The following is an 18,284-nucleotide window of genomic DNA, read 5'->3' as shown; positions in this document are numbered from 1 at the left end:
AGTGGCGTGATCTCAGTTCATTGCAACTTCTGCCTCCCGGGTTCAAGTAACTCTGCTGCCTCAGCCTCTCAAGTAGCTGGGATTACAGGCACCTGCCAGGCTGATTTTTGTATTTTTAGTAGAGACGGGGTTTCACTGTGTCGGCCAGGCTGGTCTCAGACTCCTGACCTCATGATCTGCCTGCCTTGGCCTCCCAAAGTGCTGGGATTACAGGTATGAGCCACTGCACCTGGCCAGCATTAGCTCTCTTAATGCTCATAATGTCCTAATCAGGTTGTTCAGATCAGGAAACTGAGGCTCAGGGAGGTGAAGTAACTGGTCCAAGGCCACAGAGCTAGAAAGTGGCAGAGTCCACATTAAAACTGGAGATTTTGACAGCAGAGTCTGCCATTGATAGGTACCAACATGTCTTTTTAAGGAGACCACAGAAAAATAGGTGTTTTAGGACAGTTTTAACATTTGGTATCTTTGTAGCTTTTAGTCTAAAAATCTACTTTTTTGGGAAAATACGTATTATACTAATTAACACTTAAATGAGGTATAAGCTTATTTTTATATTTTTAGGACTGGAACAATAAAAAACTTCTTAAACCTTACTTGATAAAAAAGGGATAACTTTTCAAACTTGATTGTTGAGATATTTGGGGCCTGTGCCTACAAAATAAATAAATAGCAAAAATTGTGAAAAATAAGCAAAAGCCATGAAAACAGTTAAAACAGAAGTGAATCCTAATCTCAGAACTACTAGAGTGTGAAGGTTGATTCCTACTGGCAAGGTCATTTGAAGTAGTGCTGAGGTCTGCTCTGCTGGAAGCTAGGCACTGGCATAATTGTTTTATTGGGATTATAACATCTTTCCAGATAAAGAATATCGTCCAATGGCTGCCTCAGCCGTGTTCTTTCTAGGTGAGTGGGATTTACAGAGAGCCTTATTGGGAATAGCTTCCTGTTACGGACACTGTGGTTCCCTAGGTGATCGGCACACCTAGGCAGCCTTCAAATGGTAATGAATCCCTTCTCTGCCTTCAAAACCCAGTGGATTCTGGGGGCGCATAGATTAAATTCCCTCGTCACTGTGCATAAATTAACGAAGTTAAATGCAAACCACCACCTTGCTCCTCCAGCCTCCAGAGGGCTGCACTGTCCTGCAGAGCAATAACACCATCATCTGTCTCTGGGGCAGTGTCCAGTTTGTTTGGGGACAGGCTTTTCCCCTCTGGATGAAAACAGAATTTACCTTCATTTAGTGGCAAAGTTGATGTTTATATTTTAAATTAAGCTTTATATAGCATTAGGATTATTGAAAGCCTACTCATTCCAGTTTCCAAAAATGAAACTAAGAGAAACTGTTTCTTTTGATCTGTAATATTGCCCCTAATTTTGTAGTCAACTGCTGAATGCCAGCCACGTTTTCTGGTGATATTGATGAGCAAACATTTTAGGTACATGTGGAATACCAAGAAGTATTAAGTAATTCAATTTGCATGAAGAGGAAACTGAAGAGGCCTCTGAACTGCCCAGGTAAAGAGTGTGTATTATTTATAGTGAGCTGCTTGTTGTGAGTCTGCACTGAGGCGCCTGCGCAGGCCTAGGAGCCCCCGAGAGCCCCAAGGAAACTGTGGGAGTGTGTAGCGGCAGTGCTGGATGAATACCTTGGTCTTAAGAGTTCAGGGAAAGCTCCCCGTTTCTTTCCTCCTCCCCATGGGTCTGTGGAAGGGTGATAGAGAGGGGTGTCCTTGCCTCCACCCTCAGGTAGAGGCTTTGGGGAGTCTAAACAGAGGGCTGTGGGTGGGCAGTTCCCGTGCTGTGGGCTCCCTGGGGAGAGTTACAGCCACTGTCTTTCTCCCCTCAACGTTTTGTCATTTGCATTGGTTGCATTTCCAAGTAGGGAGAGAGGGGGAGGCCAATTTGCAGTGAGGAATCTCTGGAAATAGGGTTTGAGCAGCATGAGGCTCGGATTCTGGGTGCCTGTATGTACGTGGGATGGTAGTTCTGGTGTCCTTGGGGGCGGTGCTGCAGTGCGTAATGAGTAAGCGGCAGTCTTAGTATGGAGCACCTGGCGTTTCCAGTTATCCCCCGCTGAGCAGCAGGTGTTTTAGTCCACTCTGTCAAACATGAGGCCGCCAATGGCAGGAGCTGGGACTTGTCCAGGGCTGAGCTGCCTGCCTTGGCCACACAGGGTCCCTGCAGCCTCATAGTGCTCCCCAGCCTTGTGCTCCCCAGGCTGCTGGTTCTCTGTGGCTGTGGAGTCAGCATTGCCAACCTCCATTTATCTCGGGTTGTCTTTCCTTGGGTCAGGGAGATCCTGCTGCTGTGAACCCTGGCATCAGACCTTGGCCTCTCTCCATTGATCATGGCAGCAGGAACATGGCTGTTCCCTGAATCCTTACCCCTGCCATCCTAGCTGATGCCCTGAGTGTGCACACAGCTATGCTGCAGGAAAGTCGGACACTGGGTGCTGGGCATCAGCACTCCTGCCAGGGAGCTGACCCCAGCTTTGCCCATGTTAGTGTACGTTTTGATAACATTTATCAAATGCCTGCCATTCACTGAAGGGCAGCACTTGTGTCATTTGATCAAACACTGTAGGTCAGTTGGCAGGGCCCGTAGCAGCTGACAGCCCAGAAGCCCCGGCTAGTGAGCATCTTCGGCCGCCACCCTTGGTCAGAGCCTGAAGCCCAGCTCTCTGCTCCCCGGCTCTGTGCTTCCCGGTCCTATGCTCCCCAGTTCTGTGCTTCCCGGCCCTGTGCTCCCCAGCCCTGTGCTCCCCAGCACTGTGTTCCCCAGCCCTGTGCTCCCCAGCACTGTGTTCCCCACCTGTGTTCCCCGGCCCTGTGCTCCCCAGCCCTGTGTTCCCCAGCCTTGTGCTCCCCAGCCCTGTGCTTCCCAGGTTTGTACTCCCCGGCCCTGTGCTCCCCAGCCTTGTGCTCTCCAGCCCTGTGCTCCCCGGCCCTGTGCTTCCCAGTTCTGTGCTCCCAAGCCTTGTGCTCCCCAGTTCTGTGCTCCTCAGCCCTGTGCTACCTGGCCCTGTGCTCCCCAGTTCTGTGCTCCCCAGCCCTGCCCAGCACTGTGACCCTGGGCCAGGCCATGTCCATGCCTGGGAGCAGAGTCCATGCCATGGTTGGCCAGCCACACATGGCATCCTGGGACCGTGTCTGTCCTGGCTGTGCCCCTGAGGGCTGCCCACTGTCTACACCAGGTCCTGGGTGTCAAAGGATTTCTTACTCAGTGGAAGCTGGGGTGAGCTGAGAGAACTCTGGAAAGCAAATGTGGATTTGATTCATGTTATGGAGGAAGAAATAAAATATGCCATGTAGTATTTTTACAGGCCTAGCAGACTCCGCCTTTCCAAGGTGGTCCACTGTCCGGGAACAAGGCCTTTGCACTGGGGAGCCCACCCCTCTGAGACATGGCGGAGCCCACTCCTCTCAGCCGCTGCTTTCAGGGGAAGAAGCTGGACAGAGATAGAGCCCCCCACGCCTGGCGACCACAGGAATCCCCTCTCAGGACAGTGCCCGAGGTGCAGAGGCCATGCCCACCCTCCCTGCTCTTCACTTGGCGACATATGTTCATTTTCCAGTGGCACTGCAGGGTTGGGATGGGCTGGGGTGTCCTCCAGCATTTCACACCGGGGCATCTCTCACCCAGATAAGCCGACCTCTAACCCTAGGGGAGCCCCCAACCCGGCCAGGGCAACATGTTGGTTTCTTAGACGCCACTAGGGCGGGTAGAGGCTGGGTCCCTGAGAAAGGGGGAGAGACACCAAGCAGCAAGAATGCGAATGTAGACGCCCGTTTTAACTCCTGTCCGGAGCCCCATTAGTAGTGGCCTGTGATGCCACCGTGGGTCTGAAGGAGACAGCGTTCTGAGGTAGCTGTGTCCCCTACAGTGGGACGGCGGAGGTATGGAGCTCGTTTCCAGGTTCTGCCTCCCCAAAACCACCGTCCACCTGCAGCAGCCCAGGACTGTCCCTCCAGGGGGCCTCCCTGTGATGCATCCCCGTCACCCACAGGGGTGGCACTGCTTGACGGCCACACCACCATGCACGTGCGGTGCTGCATCTGTGTTCAGTGTTTATTCCGGTATTCTGTACTGTGTTTTAATGTTGTGTATGGGAAGGACTGGCTCCATAATGAACCTCATGCCTCCCCAGGAGCACTGCTGTGTTGCATGTGTGGAGCCAGCAGGTGTATGGCTCGTTGACCCATTGGCTTTACATCAGTTTTTGTTTTGTCAAATAACATACTCACATGGCTCAAAAATCAGAACATTCAGGCCAGGTGTGGTGGCTCACCCTGTAATCCCAGCCCTTTGGGAGGCCAAAGTGAGGATCACTTGAGCCCACGAATTTGAGACCAGCCTGGGCAACATAGGGAGACCTCATCTCTACAAAAAAGTTTAAAAGTAGCTAGGCGGGGTGGTGCACATCTGTAGTCCCAGCTACTTGGGGGCTGAGGTGGGAGGATTGCTTGAGCCCAGGATGTTGAACGCCACTGCACCCCAGCCAACAAGACGGAAACCCTGTTTCAAAAAAAAAAAGTTTAAAAAAGTGTGTGTTGACATCAGCAATTGCCTCTTTTGCCTTCACCTTCCCATCTCGCTCCTGAGAGGGAGCCACGTTTCAGTCTTAGATATTTCTCCTAATATTTGTGTCCGTACCCTAATTGTACTATTTTATAGCATACAGAGTATGAGCAAGGTAATTAAACCTCATTCTGCTGCTCTTTCTTATACTCTCCGGGCTCCTCAGTGGCCACTGTGTTTTCACTATTGTCACTGCGTAACATTGTCCACTGCAGAACCCACAGGTTGGCCACAATTACACTTGTACTCTTTTGCCAGGTTTGGCTTTATAGAGGCTGATGTTGTCTGGGCTTTTACTGGCTTATCTTTTTTTTTTTTTTTTTTTTTGAGAGACAGTCTCACTCTATCACCCAGGCTGGAGTGCAGTGACGCAGTCTTAGCTCACTACAACTTCCGCCCCCCAGGCTCAAATGATTCTCTCACCTCAGCCCCCTGAGTAGCTAGGATTACAGGCGTCTGTCAGCATGCCCAGCTAATTTTTGTATTTTTAGTAGATGCAGGGTTTCACCATGTTGGCCAGGATGGTCTTGAACTCCTGACCTCAAGTGATCCGTGTGGATGGGCCTCCCAGAGTGCTGGGATTACAGGCGTGAGCCACTGCCCTGGCTTACTTTTTAATGAACTTACTCTTATTTTTTCCATATGCTCCATCAGCCCTGTCAAAAGCCTACCCTATTTTTCCCAAATGCTCAGCAGGCAGTACATAGCAGTCTGTTTAGGGTGGGTCACCCCATATCCCTGGCCCGGTTGAGCTCCTACACCAAAGCCTCCCTGCTTGATGGAGCCCAGATCCTGAGACTGTGTCTTCATCTTTCTTGGTTCACCCCTCATTTTGCTGACCTGTGTGTTCAGCATGGGTCATACAGCTTCCTGGGCAGGCAGAAAGTCCTCTATCCTGAACACATGGAAGGCCCTGGGTTGGCTGTGAACTTTCAGCCTTGCTGCCGTGGGCACAGTACTGTTCTGACCCCTGCTGCTGTGAGGTGGGGGCTGCTGTTTCTCTCTGGACATCTGTAGTTTGGGCTCAGTCATTAGTTCCCTCTGAAGTCTGCGAGGATGTTCTTGGTGCAGGTGCTTTTCATTTGTTGTCCCAAGTGGGAGGACTTTTCCATTTCTGCTTGGAAAAGTCTTGTATTTTTCCAGTCATTTACCCTTTCCCTTCCCTTGGCTCCCTTTTCTGGGCTTTTCGAGGATGTGTAGAGCTTTGGGATTGATTATTTTGCAAGAGAGGGAGGCAAGGAGAAAATCCAAATAAAAGTGCTATAGGAGAACGGAGTCAGGCAGTTTCAGAAAGCAGGCCACCATATTTTGAATATTTTTCTTTCTTTTTTAAAAAATATATTTTACTTTAAAAAATTTAGTGGTGGTTAAAAAACACATAACATGAAATTTACCCTCTTAACCATTGTTAAGTATACAGTTCTGTAATGTTAACTATATTCACTTAGTTGTGTAACAGATCTCTAGAACTTCTCCTCCACCCCAGTTTATGAAGGTATAATTGACAAATAAAAATGGCATATATTTATGGTATAAGAAGTGATTTTTTAAAATATGTATACATTATAAAATTGCTAAATTTAGCTAATCAACATACCTGTCCCATCACATACTTAATACTTTTTGTGGTGACATGTAAGATCTCTCGTAGCAATCTTCGCATATACAATATGTTATTATTAACTATAGTCACCGTGTTGTACAGTAGATTGCCAGAACTTATTCACGTCTTACCCAAACCTTTGCACCCTTAACCAGCATCTCCACATCCCCCAACACCACCCCCTGGTCACTCCCGTTCCACTGTCAGCTTCTCTGCATCAGCTGCTCTAGCATCCACATCTAAGTGAGGTCTGCAGTGTTTGTCTCTTTGTGCCAGCCTTATTTCACTTAGCATTAATGTCCTCCAGGCGCATCCATGTTGTTGCAAATTACAAGATTTTCCTCCTTTTTGAGGTGCGATAATATTCCATTGTACACAGAGGTACAGTGAGCCTTTTGTATCTGTGGGTTCCACATCTGTGGATTTAACTAACCATGGATCAGAAATGTAGTTAGGCCTGTGGTGGTTGTCTCTGTACTGAACATGTAGAGGCTTTTTGTTTTCTTGTCATTATTCCCTAAACAATATGGTATAACAACTACTTACACAGCATTTACCTTGTATTAGGTATTATACGTAATCTAGAGGTGATTTAAAGTATGCAGGAGGCTATGCATAGGTTATAGGCAAATACTACACCATTTTACAGAGGGAGCTGAGCATCTGTGATTCTGGTATCCATAAGGGGCCCTGGAACCACCCGTATGGATAGAAGGATGACTATATATAATCATGTATCACATAACAATGTTTCAGTCAGTGATGGACTGCATACACCATGGCGGTGCCATAAGATTATAATGCTGTAGTTCTGTACCTTTTCTATGTTTAGATACGTTTAGATTACCATTGTGTTGCAGCTGCCACCAGTATTCAGTACATGAACCTGCTTGTAGCTTAGGAGCAATAGGCTAGACCGTATAGCCTAGGTTTGTAGTAGGCTGTGCCATCTTGGTTTGTGCAAGCACACTCTGTGATGTTTGCACAATAATGAAATCACCTAACACATTCTCAGAACTTATCACCATTGTTAAGTGATACATGACTGTATCTTTGAGATGCTGTTTTGAATTCTTATTGTCACAGGTGAGCAGTGACTGTCTGAGGCTGTTGGCGCAGGGGTAAGAAGAATTTACCAAGAAAGGCAGAGAGAAAGTAGAAAATTACGTTGTAGGTAGATAAGGAAAGGCAGAGAGAAAGTAGAAAAATGTGTTGCAAGGGTGCAACAGGCAGCGCAGGAAGAGAGAAGCTGACTGCAGACAGACAAAGCTTCGCTGGGGATTTTATAGAATAGTGTTTATGCTGCATGTTGAAGAAGGCTTTGTGCAGTACTGATAAGGCCGAGGTTGCAGTGAGCTAACATACAGGTGTCTGGTGAGAAGCTGGGCACACGCGGACTGTGTGTCCTGGACCAGAAAGGACAGACTTGGAGCTTACCTACTTTTCTTTTGGCTTCCCCTTCTCCTGCCAGCCTGGCTCCTTTTCCCTCATTAGGGCCTCACAGTGCTTTCCTGTACAGAAGTTTTCAAGTTTGATATAGTTACCTTTGTGTATCTTTGCTTTTGTTGCCTATGCATTTATTGACATATCTAAAAAAATCACTGCCAAATTCAACATCAAGAAGCTTTTTCTCTGTGTATAAAACTATAAAAAAACTAGTTAAAACTGTAAAAAGTTTTATAGTTTTAGGTCTTACATTTAGTTAGGTCTTTGATCCATTTTTGGTAAATTATACAAAATTTATTTTTTTTTAATTTAAAAAAATTTTTATTAAAAAATTTTTTTTAATTTTATTAACTTCTTTAAATTTTAAATTTCATTTTATAATTTTTTTTTTTTTAAAGACGGGGTTTCTCCATGTTGGTCAGGCTGGTCTTGAACTCCTGACCTCAGGTGATCCGCCTGCCTTGGCCTCCAGAGTGCTTGGATTACAGGCGTGAGCCGCTACGCCCAGCAAAATTTAATTTTTATATATGGAAGAAGGAAAGGGTTAAACTGAGTTATTTTGCTTGTGGATATCTATAGCATTCCCTGCAGCATTTATTGCAGAGACTGCCTTTTTCCTGTTTGTGCTTATAACACCCCCATTTGAAGATCGTTTGACCATATACATGGGGGTTGATTTCTGGTGTCTGTATTCTGTCCCATGGGCTCATGTCTCTGTTCTGGGACCACACTGATTTGACTACTGTATGGGATTGATTTTTAATTTCCCTTTTTTCTCTCTCATTTTTTATCTTTACTGTTTAGATACCCTTTATAGGAGTTTTCCTTGTCTTCTGATCCTGCTGTTGACGTTTGTTTTGCCACTGTAACGTGTCAGCGTCCAGGAAACCTCCCTTGGTCTCGGATCATTCTTTTTGCCCAGCAGTCTGTTTTGTTTCCTGTCTGAAATGGCTTTCCTCTCACCCTCTATGGGTAGTGCAGTTTTTCTGCGTGCATGTGTGTGTGTCTTGGGCTCAGCCCCATCATTACTCTCCTCTCCTACATCTGTCTGATATCACCCGTTCCAGACTCCAGGGAGTGGAGTATGTGTGAACATCGGAATTCTGAGCCCCACCTTCAGGCTGCTCCACTGCTTCTGAGACCCTCCACAGTTCCTCGAGGTTCATGGTTTGTCTGCTGTCTTGTTGCCTGGGCTGTGTTCTGGGGCTCTTGGATCCCAGGGCAGCCACTTGAAGCGGCCAGCCTGTCTGCAGCAGGGTTCCTGTGTGGCTGAGTCAGGTCGCTTTTCAGGTGAATGCAGTCTTCTGTGAAGCCTTGGGGTTTTTCTAAGCCTTCTGGCCAGGGTTTCCAACTCCCTCACTTGCTAAGGTTGGTCATGGGGTATTTGAGAGTCTACAGAAAGATGCTTTGTCCCTCTTCCTGGGATGAGGGGAAGACAGGTTCTATTGGGTATACGCAAATAGAGACAGTACTTCCTTGTTTCCATTATTTTGAAATTGTGGCTGGATATTGTCTTGGATGGGAAATTGTCACAGAAAAGTCTTTGACTGACTTGTAGACCTGCTGCGCCTGACTCACCTCTTGTCCACACCTGACTCAGCAGTAGGGGTGAAGCACCTGCTCTCTCTCTGGGCAGAGTCTGAGATGCAGGAGCGAAGAAGAGGAGAGGAGCAGCTCTGAACGCCCAGTAATTCAGCCATGGGCTTGAGAAGGCTGAGTGCAGCCTTGAGAAGTGGCGGGGACTGCCTGTGCTGCCCTGCTCACATGGGGACAGTGGGGCAGAGCTACAGGTCTCCTTGGGGACTGGCTGGTCAGATGGGTGGGCTTACCCTACTGCCTGTGCCATGAGCCCTCCAAGGCAGGGCCAGAGGGGGCCGCTCTTTACCAAACTCCGGCCCTGCTGGCCAGCCTTCCTCTGGACGGGAACTGTCTTATGGGAACTGAAGCTCCTTCCCTCTTCTTGAAATCCCAGCCCAGCCCCGAAAGCATAAATCTGTGGCTCTGGGAAAAAGGGAAGTGGCATGGCTGGGGCCTCCTGAGATCCCCAAGTATGAAGGGGCCCAGCGGGCCCAGCTGCTGTGGGTGGCAAGGAAGGAGCTCATTCTCCAGCCTTGCTGCCCCTGCAGTCCCAGCCATGGTGGGTGGGGTCTTTCCTTCTTTGTGCCTCTCCTGGCTCCAAAGAGGGTTTGCAGTGTCATGGGCCAGGCCTGGCCACACACAAAGCTGTCCTTCTAGGGGCAGCCAGGGCTCTGGAGGTTCCAGTTTGAGACTTTCCCTCTCTTGTTTAGAAAGGGAAATATACCTGTGAGAAAAAACTTTGAGTCCCCATTTTGTGCCTTCCCCGGTGTAGTAAAAATAGCTGTATTGTATGGAGAGCTGAGAGCTGAGGCCAAGCACCCCAGCTGGCTGAGGTGCAGGACCTGCCCACAGCCAGGAGATGAAGAGGTCCCTTTTTTACCCTCTGATGTTGGGAAAACAGCCTAGCCGTGTGTTTCCTCCAAGCCCAGCTGCCCGGGGAGCACCCCTGGACCTTCCTAGAATCACGGATTAAGGGGCATGATCCGGAGGAAACAGTGGTTGGTTCATGCCTTTGAGGGCTTACAAGAGGAAGGAGCAGGGGTGTTCAGTGCAGGAGGTTTTGTCTTCTCCCCTGCCCCCGAGATTACATGTGCCCATGCAAGCAGAAGGTGATGTAAGAGAAAACCCTGTCTCTGTGAGAATACTAATAGTTCATGATTTTACAGCCGTACACCCAGGAGCACATTGTCATTTTTTCAAATGAGGAAGGCAGGGAAAGATCTCTCAGTGCAAGTTTAAAAACAAGTTGGAAAATAATGTGTTCAGTGTTATACTTGTTATGTGAAAATACACGTGTGTCTGTGTTATGTACGTGTGCGTGTCTCGCCACTCATCTGTTCTAGAGACTTAGAAATGATCTCAAAGCCTACACCCCAAGCAGTGATTTCTTCTGGGAAGCTGGGAGGGTAGAGGGACAGGCTTATTTTGTTTTCTTTATTTTATATACTCTAAATGGTTGAATTGGTTACAACTAAAGAAAAAATAGAAAAAAGTTGACAAATTTTCAAAACAGATTTTTTTCATGATTCTTAGAGATACGGGAAAGGGCTGGAAATCGGGCACTGGTGACATCCTGCTCACCTTTGCCTGGGGTACTTCCCCCCAGCCACTCTGCCCTCTCTGTCCCGTTTCCTGCCTTTTACATTCTGAATTTTACCACTTGTCTGTCTCTCTCCTTCCTTCCTTCCTTCCTTCCTTCCTTCCTTCCTTCCTTCCTTCCTTCCTCCCTCCCTCCCTCCCTCCCTCCCTTCCTTCCTTCCTTCCCTCCTTCCCTCCCTCCCTCCCTCCATCCCTCTTTTCTCTCTTTTCTCTTTCTTCTCTGGCCATGTTGCTGAGGCTGGAGTGCAGTGGCGCTATCACAGCTCATTGCAGCCTCAACCTCCTGGCCTCTAGGTGATCCTCCCACCTAAGCCTTCTGAGTAGCTGGGACTACAGGTGTGCACCACCACGCCTGTTTCTGTTTTTTGTTGAGAGAGGGTCTCACCACTTTGCACAGGCTTAGTTTGCTTTCTGATTTATTGTTTATGGTTTTCTGTCCAGTTTCATTCTAAATGCTTTTTGTAGTTACCATCTCAAAATAGTCTGAAAGAGGGGACAGATGTTCACAGGTCACGCCTCTTTACCCTGTCTGAACTTCTGTGTACTCCTGTCTAAGAAGGGATGAGTAATTTGATTAGCAAATAGGGCAGGCCCATGCAGATGCTGAGTAGATTATTATTTTCACCTTCACAGCATCTGAGACCATGAACTAGTTTGTTCATTCTCAGTGTGGATACTGCCTGTTTTTATAGCTTATCAACAGGTGTTTAATTAAAAGTTCAGATGTGTTCACCTTCTGCAATCACAGTGAAATGTCGTGGTGAAGATTCTACTTAATGTTAATTTTTTATTTTTTATTTATTTTTTATTTTTTTTAGAGACAGGATCTTGCTCTGTCACCCAGGCTAGAGTGCAGTGGTGTGATCACAGCTCACTGTAGCCTTGAATCCAGGGCTCAAGTGATCCTCCCACCTCAGCTTCCTGAGAAGCTGGGACTACAGGCTCACACCACTGTACCTGGCTAACATTAATTTTTATATCATTGATTATATTGTTTTCCCGAGTAAAATGAGGAGCATACAGGTTTTCCACTGGGGAGTTGATCTGAACAGATTTCAATTCCTCATACATTCTTCTTCTGACTCTGACCTTTCTACCACCTGTGGATGATGGCAAGTAAACGCCAGCCGCCACATTAAAGCGACATCTATATAGAACTAGAACTGGCATTTTCTGTGCTATGCTTTGCTGGAAAGCTGTTGCTTCCTTGTTTCATGTTTACAGATTGATTATGAATGAGCTTGATTGACTTTTCATGTTGTCGTTTCCTTATATTTTCTCTTTTTTAGAATTGTTCCTTAGTTCTTTTGCTTACCTTATAGGCTGAACCATATGAAATTCCCATTTTTGTAGGTCAGAATGATGGCCTAATATTGGTGGTTTTATGTGGTTTATCTGAATATCTTTAGAGCATTAATGTTTTTTATGTTTTAACAACATTTTCTAGTTACACAAGTGTTCTACTTGTTCTAAAATTTTTGAGATAATGTAAACATATGTAAAATAGGAAATATAAATGTGTAATACCATGAAAGCATCTCTTACCATTTTGGTGTATTTGTTTCTTTTTTTCCCCTTTTTAAAAATATATTTTCCCCCAGAAAGTTGCAGAAGCTTCTTGGTAGAATTGTTATAAGGCATAAATGAATTATTATATGTAAATTGGCCAGTAAGTATATTAGTTGTTATTATTAGTAGTATAAACACTCTTTATTCTGCTACTGCCTATGCAATTAAATATTTTTCAGAAATGTGATTTTTGGCTGGGTGCAGTGGCTTACACCTTGTAATCCCAGCACTTTGGGAGGCCAAGGCAGGAGATCATTTGAGTCTAGGAGTTTGAGACCAGACTGGGCAACACAGTGAGACCCCCATCTCAGTTAAAAAAAAATAAATAAATTTGCTGGGCACAGTGGTGTGCATCCATAGTCCCAGCTACTTAAGAGGCTGAGGCAAGAGTATCTATCTCTTAAGCCCAGGAGTTCAAGGTTACAGTGAGCTATGGTTGTGCCACTGCACTCTAGGCTGGGTGACAGAGTGAGACCCTGTCTCTAAAGAAACAAAAATAAATAAATGTTATTTTCAAGACTGTTTAATATTCTGCCATATAAATACACAATAACCTGACAAACTATTCTCTCATTGGCTATTTTAGGTTATTTTGTTCCTTTCTTTATATAAATAGTATTCTGATGAACTCGTATCTTTGTCTATAGCTCTATTTTCTTAAATATAAGGAATTTCATGTAAGTGAGATAACAAGGCCAGTTAATATTTTAAGTATTCTTGATATGCAGACAAAGTATTCCCCAGAAATGTTTGCTAGTTCCTTCCTCCAGCAGTGGGTGAGATCCCCTGCTTATGACAGGCATCCAGGGTTTTTAGTCTTAATAATTTGACAGTTACAAATAGCATATTTTGGTTTTAATTTCAGCATTTTTAGATGATTATTAATTATATATTTATTTTGTGATTTATTAATATCCTCTGTAATTTTATTGAAGTTTCCTTTTTTCATATTGTAAGCACTTTTATTTAGTACAATTTAGTAAAACTTTTACTCATCATTTGTAAAAAAATAATAATAATAATAAGCCTTGTAAGAAAAAAACTAAATTTGTATATGTATATCGAAAAATTAATCTGGGTCAGGTATGGTGCCTCACACCTGTAATCCCAGCACTTCAGGAGGCCAAAGCAGGCAGATCACTTGAGGTCAGGAGTTCCAAGACCAGCCTGACCAAAGTGGTGAAACCTCATCTCTACTAAAAATACAAGAATTAGCCAGGTGTGATGGCATACACCTGTAATCTCAGCTGCTTGTGAGGCTGTGGAGGAGAGTCACTTGAACCCAGGAGGCGGAGGTTGCAGTGGGCTGAGATCTCACCAGCCTGGGCAATAGAGAAAGACGCTGCCCCTCCCGCCCCCTCTCCCAAAAAAAACTTAGACTGTATGCTGGCCAAAATATTAATAATAGTGTTTTTAGATGGTAGTGGAATTTTTGATGGTTTTAGTTTTCTTTATACTACGTATCTCTATTTTCTAATTATTCTATAATAGTTTCTTTTATTCTTTCTTTTTTTTGAGATAGGGTTTCACTCTGCTGCCCAGGAGAACAGTGGCATTATCATGGCCCACTGCACCCTTGAACTCTTGGGTTCAAGCAGTTTTCCTGCCTTTGTCTCCCAAAGTGTTAGGATTTTGTCTCACAAAGCGTGATGGTCACCATACCTGACCTAATGGATTTTTCTTATACAACAAAGAAATTATGGTTCTTATGACTGATGACTGAGGGACTGTTTATCCTCATTCCCTGTTAACCTGCTCTGGCCTCTCCTGCAAAGATAGAGCTAAGTCCTCTCACTGCTCGGCCCTGTGAGGCCCCCTGGTGCCTTCCCCACATGCCAGCTCCTGCCCCCGCCTAGGCCGCATAGCTCAGCACTCTCCTTTAGTGTGGGAACGGGAGGGGAGTCAGGACAGTGTCCTGATGTTTTCTTTTTCCCTTGCACACTGCCAGCCTGCTATGGGATGGATGAAGAAGAGAATCACTATGTCTCACAGCTCAGGGAAGCCTACAGCAGCTGTGACACTACAGGGACCGGCTTTCTGGACCGTGAGGAGCTCACCCAGCTCTGCCTTAAGCTTCACCTGGAGCAGCAGCTGCCTGTTCTCCTGCAGACACTTCTCGGAAACAATCACTTCGCCAGGGTGAGTGTTAGACTTGTCGTGAAGAAAAGCACAGGGGTCTATGATTGGCACTTAAGGGCATTTGATAAATATCAGCTGAATAAGGATACAAGTGTCAAAGTAAAGTTATTAGAAAATGGAACAGTGTCCTAGTTTTTCCCTCTATGGAAATTCTACATTGTAGAAAGTGGTTTCTTAAGAAACCATTACTTGTTTTTAATGTAACTTCCAGAGATTTTGTTTTTCCAGAAAGATATTTTAGTGGTTTGTCACAGGGGCAGGACGGGGAAGGAGTTTTGTATGGGCCAGTGGTATGTGGTTCACAAAAACCATATGGGCTGGACCTGTGAGCAGCTCACACTGGTAATCAGAGAAAGCATCACAGTCCCTAGAAGGTGGATTGTCTGATACAGTTTCACAGTTTGAAATCCATCTAGGACCTGGACAAAACAATTGCAAGCTACAGTTGCAAGAATGAAGGATAGCCATGTCCAGAGGTATCACATAATTTCATCTAGGCCAGATAGAAAATGTGAAATTGGAGGGTTCTTTTCGATCAGAAGGTCAAGATACCTAGAATGGGGATCTAGGTCCTAGACTACAACCTGCTTTCATGATCAAAACACTAAAAAGCACCTGCCCATTTCTACTTCTTTTTATTTTTAAGTTCTGGGGTACATGTGGAGATCGTGCAGGATTGTTACATGGGTATACATAGGCCATGGTGGTTTTCTGCATCCATCCCCCCGTCATCTACATTAGGTATTTCTCCTAATGTTATCCCTCCCCAATACCCCCACCCCCTGCTGTCTCTCCACTAGCCCCCCCCCACCTCCCAAAAGGCCCCTGTGTGTGATGTTCTCCTCCCTGTGTCTATATTTTCTCATTGTTCAACACCCACTTATGAGTGAGAACATGTGGTGTTTAATTTTATGTTCTTGTGTTTGCTGAGAATGGTGGTTTCCAGCTTCATCCATGTCCCTGTAAAGGACATGAACTCATCCTTCTTTATGGCTGCATAGTATTGCATTGTGTATATGTGCCACATTTTCTTTGTCTAGTCTATCATTGACGGGCATTTGGGTTGGTTCCAAGCCTTTGCTAGTGTAAACATGCTGCAGTGAACATATGTGTGCATGTGTCTTTATAGTAGAACAATTCATAATCCTTTGGGTATATACCCAGTAATGGGATTGCTAGGTCAAATGGTATTTCTATTTCTAGATCCTTGAGGAATCGCCATGATGTCTTTCACGATAGTCGAACTAATTTACCCTCCCACCAATAGTGTAAAAGTGTTCCTATTTCTCCACATCCTCTCTGGTGTCTTTTGTCTCGAGATTTTTTAATGATCGCCATTCTAACTGGTGTGAGCTGGTATCTCATTGTGCTTTTGATTTGCATTTCTCTAATGACCAGTGATGAGCTTTTTTTTCACGTTTGTAGGCTGCATAAATTCTTTTGAAAAGTGTCTGTTCATATCCTTCGCCCACTTTTTTGTAGGGTTGTTTGTTTTTTCCTTGTAAATTTGTTTAAGTTCTTTGTAGATTCTGGATGTTAGCATTTTGTCAGATGGGTAGGTTGCAAAAATTTTTTTCCCATTCTGTGTTCCTACTTCTTAAATGTTCTCGGATGTTAGTGCTAAAAGCAGTGCCTTATCTTGTTGGTCATCTTAACTATGAAGGAATAACTTCTTTTTCACAAGACTCAGTATTTTCTTTTTATTTGTTTTTTGAGACAGGGTGTCACTTTGTCATCCAGGCTGGAGTGTAGTGGAGTGATCTTGGCCCACTGCAACCTCCACCTCTCAGGCTCAAACGATCCTCCTGCCTCAGCCCCACAGTAGCTGGGCTTACAGGCCTATGCCACCACACCCAGCTAATTTTTGTATTTTTTGTAGAGACGGGGTTTTGCCATGTTACCCAAGCTGTTCTCGAACTCCTAAGCTCAAGCAATCCACCTCCCTTGGCCTCCCAAAGTGCTGTGAATGCAAGTGTGAGCCACTGCACCCACCAGTATTTTTATTTTGAATGAGGGGGAAAAAACCCAGCCAGTAAATTTTCCTGAATTGGCCCTTGGGCCAAAACAAATGAGGAAAAGAACACTTACTGCTGGCCTAGTAGAGTCCAGGTGAATCAGACCTCTTGTTAGTTCCTCAAAGAAGCCTCGCCTGCCCTGTCAGCAGAGTATTGTGCCTCCCTTGTAAGGAACTCTTATCAGGCAAACTCATGCCCTTTCTCTGACTTTGTTTTCTATTCCTGCCTTTTAAAATGGGCTTAAGAAGGCAAATGTATTATTGATAGATAATGATCTAGCCTCTTTTGATATCATCCGGAATTGTGTTTGGGACCTAGATGAGCAAAAGTCACATTTGTGAAAAATTGTGTCTTTATCTTGCTGAATTGATATTTTTTAAAAATTGAGAATTTAGAAATTAAACTTTGGAAAATTCCAAAACAAAAGAGTAACTTTTAGGTCCACATTGAGATTGCAGGCTCTGGTGATTGATAAGCCATGCCATTCCCAAGCTTTTCGTCACCTTATACTTTGTATTTACAGGAATGATACAAGACAGAAACATTCAAATATGACAGCATAACCATGATGAGTATTAGAACATTAACAAGGAGAAAAAATCAGCTTGGGTTACATGAGCTTTCTGACTTGAAACCTGTCCATGCGTCCTGAAAAGCGGCTCATCTGAGACAGAATTTCCTTCCAGGAGGCCTGAGGCTTCTCGTATGTGTGTGGGGAGGGTATAAGAAGAAAGATGGGTACCACAAGCGGTTGCAGGAGCCAGGCCCTTTCTGACTCAGCTCCCCCTGGAACAACCATGAATGTCTAGCCATCATCCTTCTGCCTGTCCCATCTCCTTTCTGTCCTATAGCCATGATTTTCTGTTCCCAGAAAGCAAGTCAGATGTTAGATAAACTAAGAAGTAACTTTGTTTGCACTGGTGCTCTTGACTCTACCTGACATTATCCTTTCTCTTCTCTCTGTAACATTTCGAGAGCACCCTGCCGCCACTGCAAGTGCCCAGTGTTCACCTCTCTCTCACTTGATCCTGTCCCCTCCGAGATGGTTGGTCATGGTGGACGATTTTTCTGTTCTGGCTCTGCTTGCTTCCCTGCTTCGTCCCACAGACAGGGCAGAGCTCCCACAGCCCCTATCATACAGAGATTTAGGGGAAGCAGGTATCAAGCCAGAAATATCCATGTAGGTGTCCCTGCTTTTCTACAACAAACCAAATGGTAGAGATTTCAGTGAGTCTTAAAGAAAACCGAGATAAACCCTTTATCCAGGAGAATGAATTGGCTTTTTGATTCAAATACTACATATCTAGGCCAGGCGTGGTGGCTCACTCCTGTAATCCCAGGACTTTGAGAGATGGAGGTAGGCAGATCACCTGAGATCAGGAGTTCGAGACCAGCCTGGTCAGCATAGTGAAATCATAGTGAAATCGTGTGTCTACTAAAAATACAAAACTGAACCACTCATGGTGGCAGGCACCTATGACCGCTACTCAGGAAACTACTCAGCTACTCAGGAGATTGAGGTGGGAGAATTGCTTGAATACAGGAGATGGAGGTTGCAGTGAGCTGAGATTCACACTACTGCACTCCAGCCTGGGCGACAGAATGAGACTCCATCTCAAAAAAAACCCATAAAAGCAGTTCTTGAGGTCAGGAGTTCGAGACCAGCCTGATCAACATGGTGAAACCTCGTCTCTACTAAAAATACATAAATTAGCCAGATGTAGTGCCGTGCATCTGTAATCCCAGCTACT

General features: G+C 45.3%; 1 protein-coding gene across 5 annotated transcripts in view; it reads left to right on the top strand.

Annotated features, from left to right (window-relative positions):
- NINL (ninein like) overlaps positions 1 to 18,284 on the top strand; it is a 152,331-nt gene that overhangs the window by 56,379 nt on the left and 77,668 nt on the right. For 4 of the 5 annotated variants that reach the window (XR_004259873.1, XM_032248195.1, XM_032248194.1 and 1 more), the window contains exon 2: positions 14,328 to 14,518. Coding sequence is in view for 4 of the 5 variants with exons in the window: in XM_032248195.1 (XP_032104086.1) it covers positions 14,339 to 14,518 (180 nt within the window). In the remaining variant the exon portion in view is untranslated. Of the gene's footprint in view, positions 1 to 11,135; positions 11,147 to 14,327; positions 14,519 to 18,284 lie in introns of those variants that run through there. The other variant, XM_032248193.1, reaches the window with a different exon arrangement.

Source organism: Sapajus apella, unplaced genomic scaffold, assembly GCF_009761245.1.
Source record: "Sapajus apella isolate SASKATOON/1434 unplaced genomic scaffold, GSC_monkey_1.0 scaffold65, whole genome shotgun sequence".
Classification (NCBI taxonomy): domain Eukaryota; kingdom Metazoa; phylum Chordata; class Mammalia; order Primates; family Cebidae; genus Sapajus; species Sapajus apella.
This window is presented reverse-complemented; position numbering and strand designations above follow the sequence as displayed.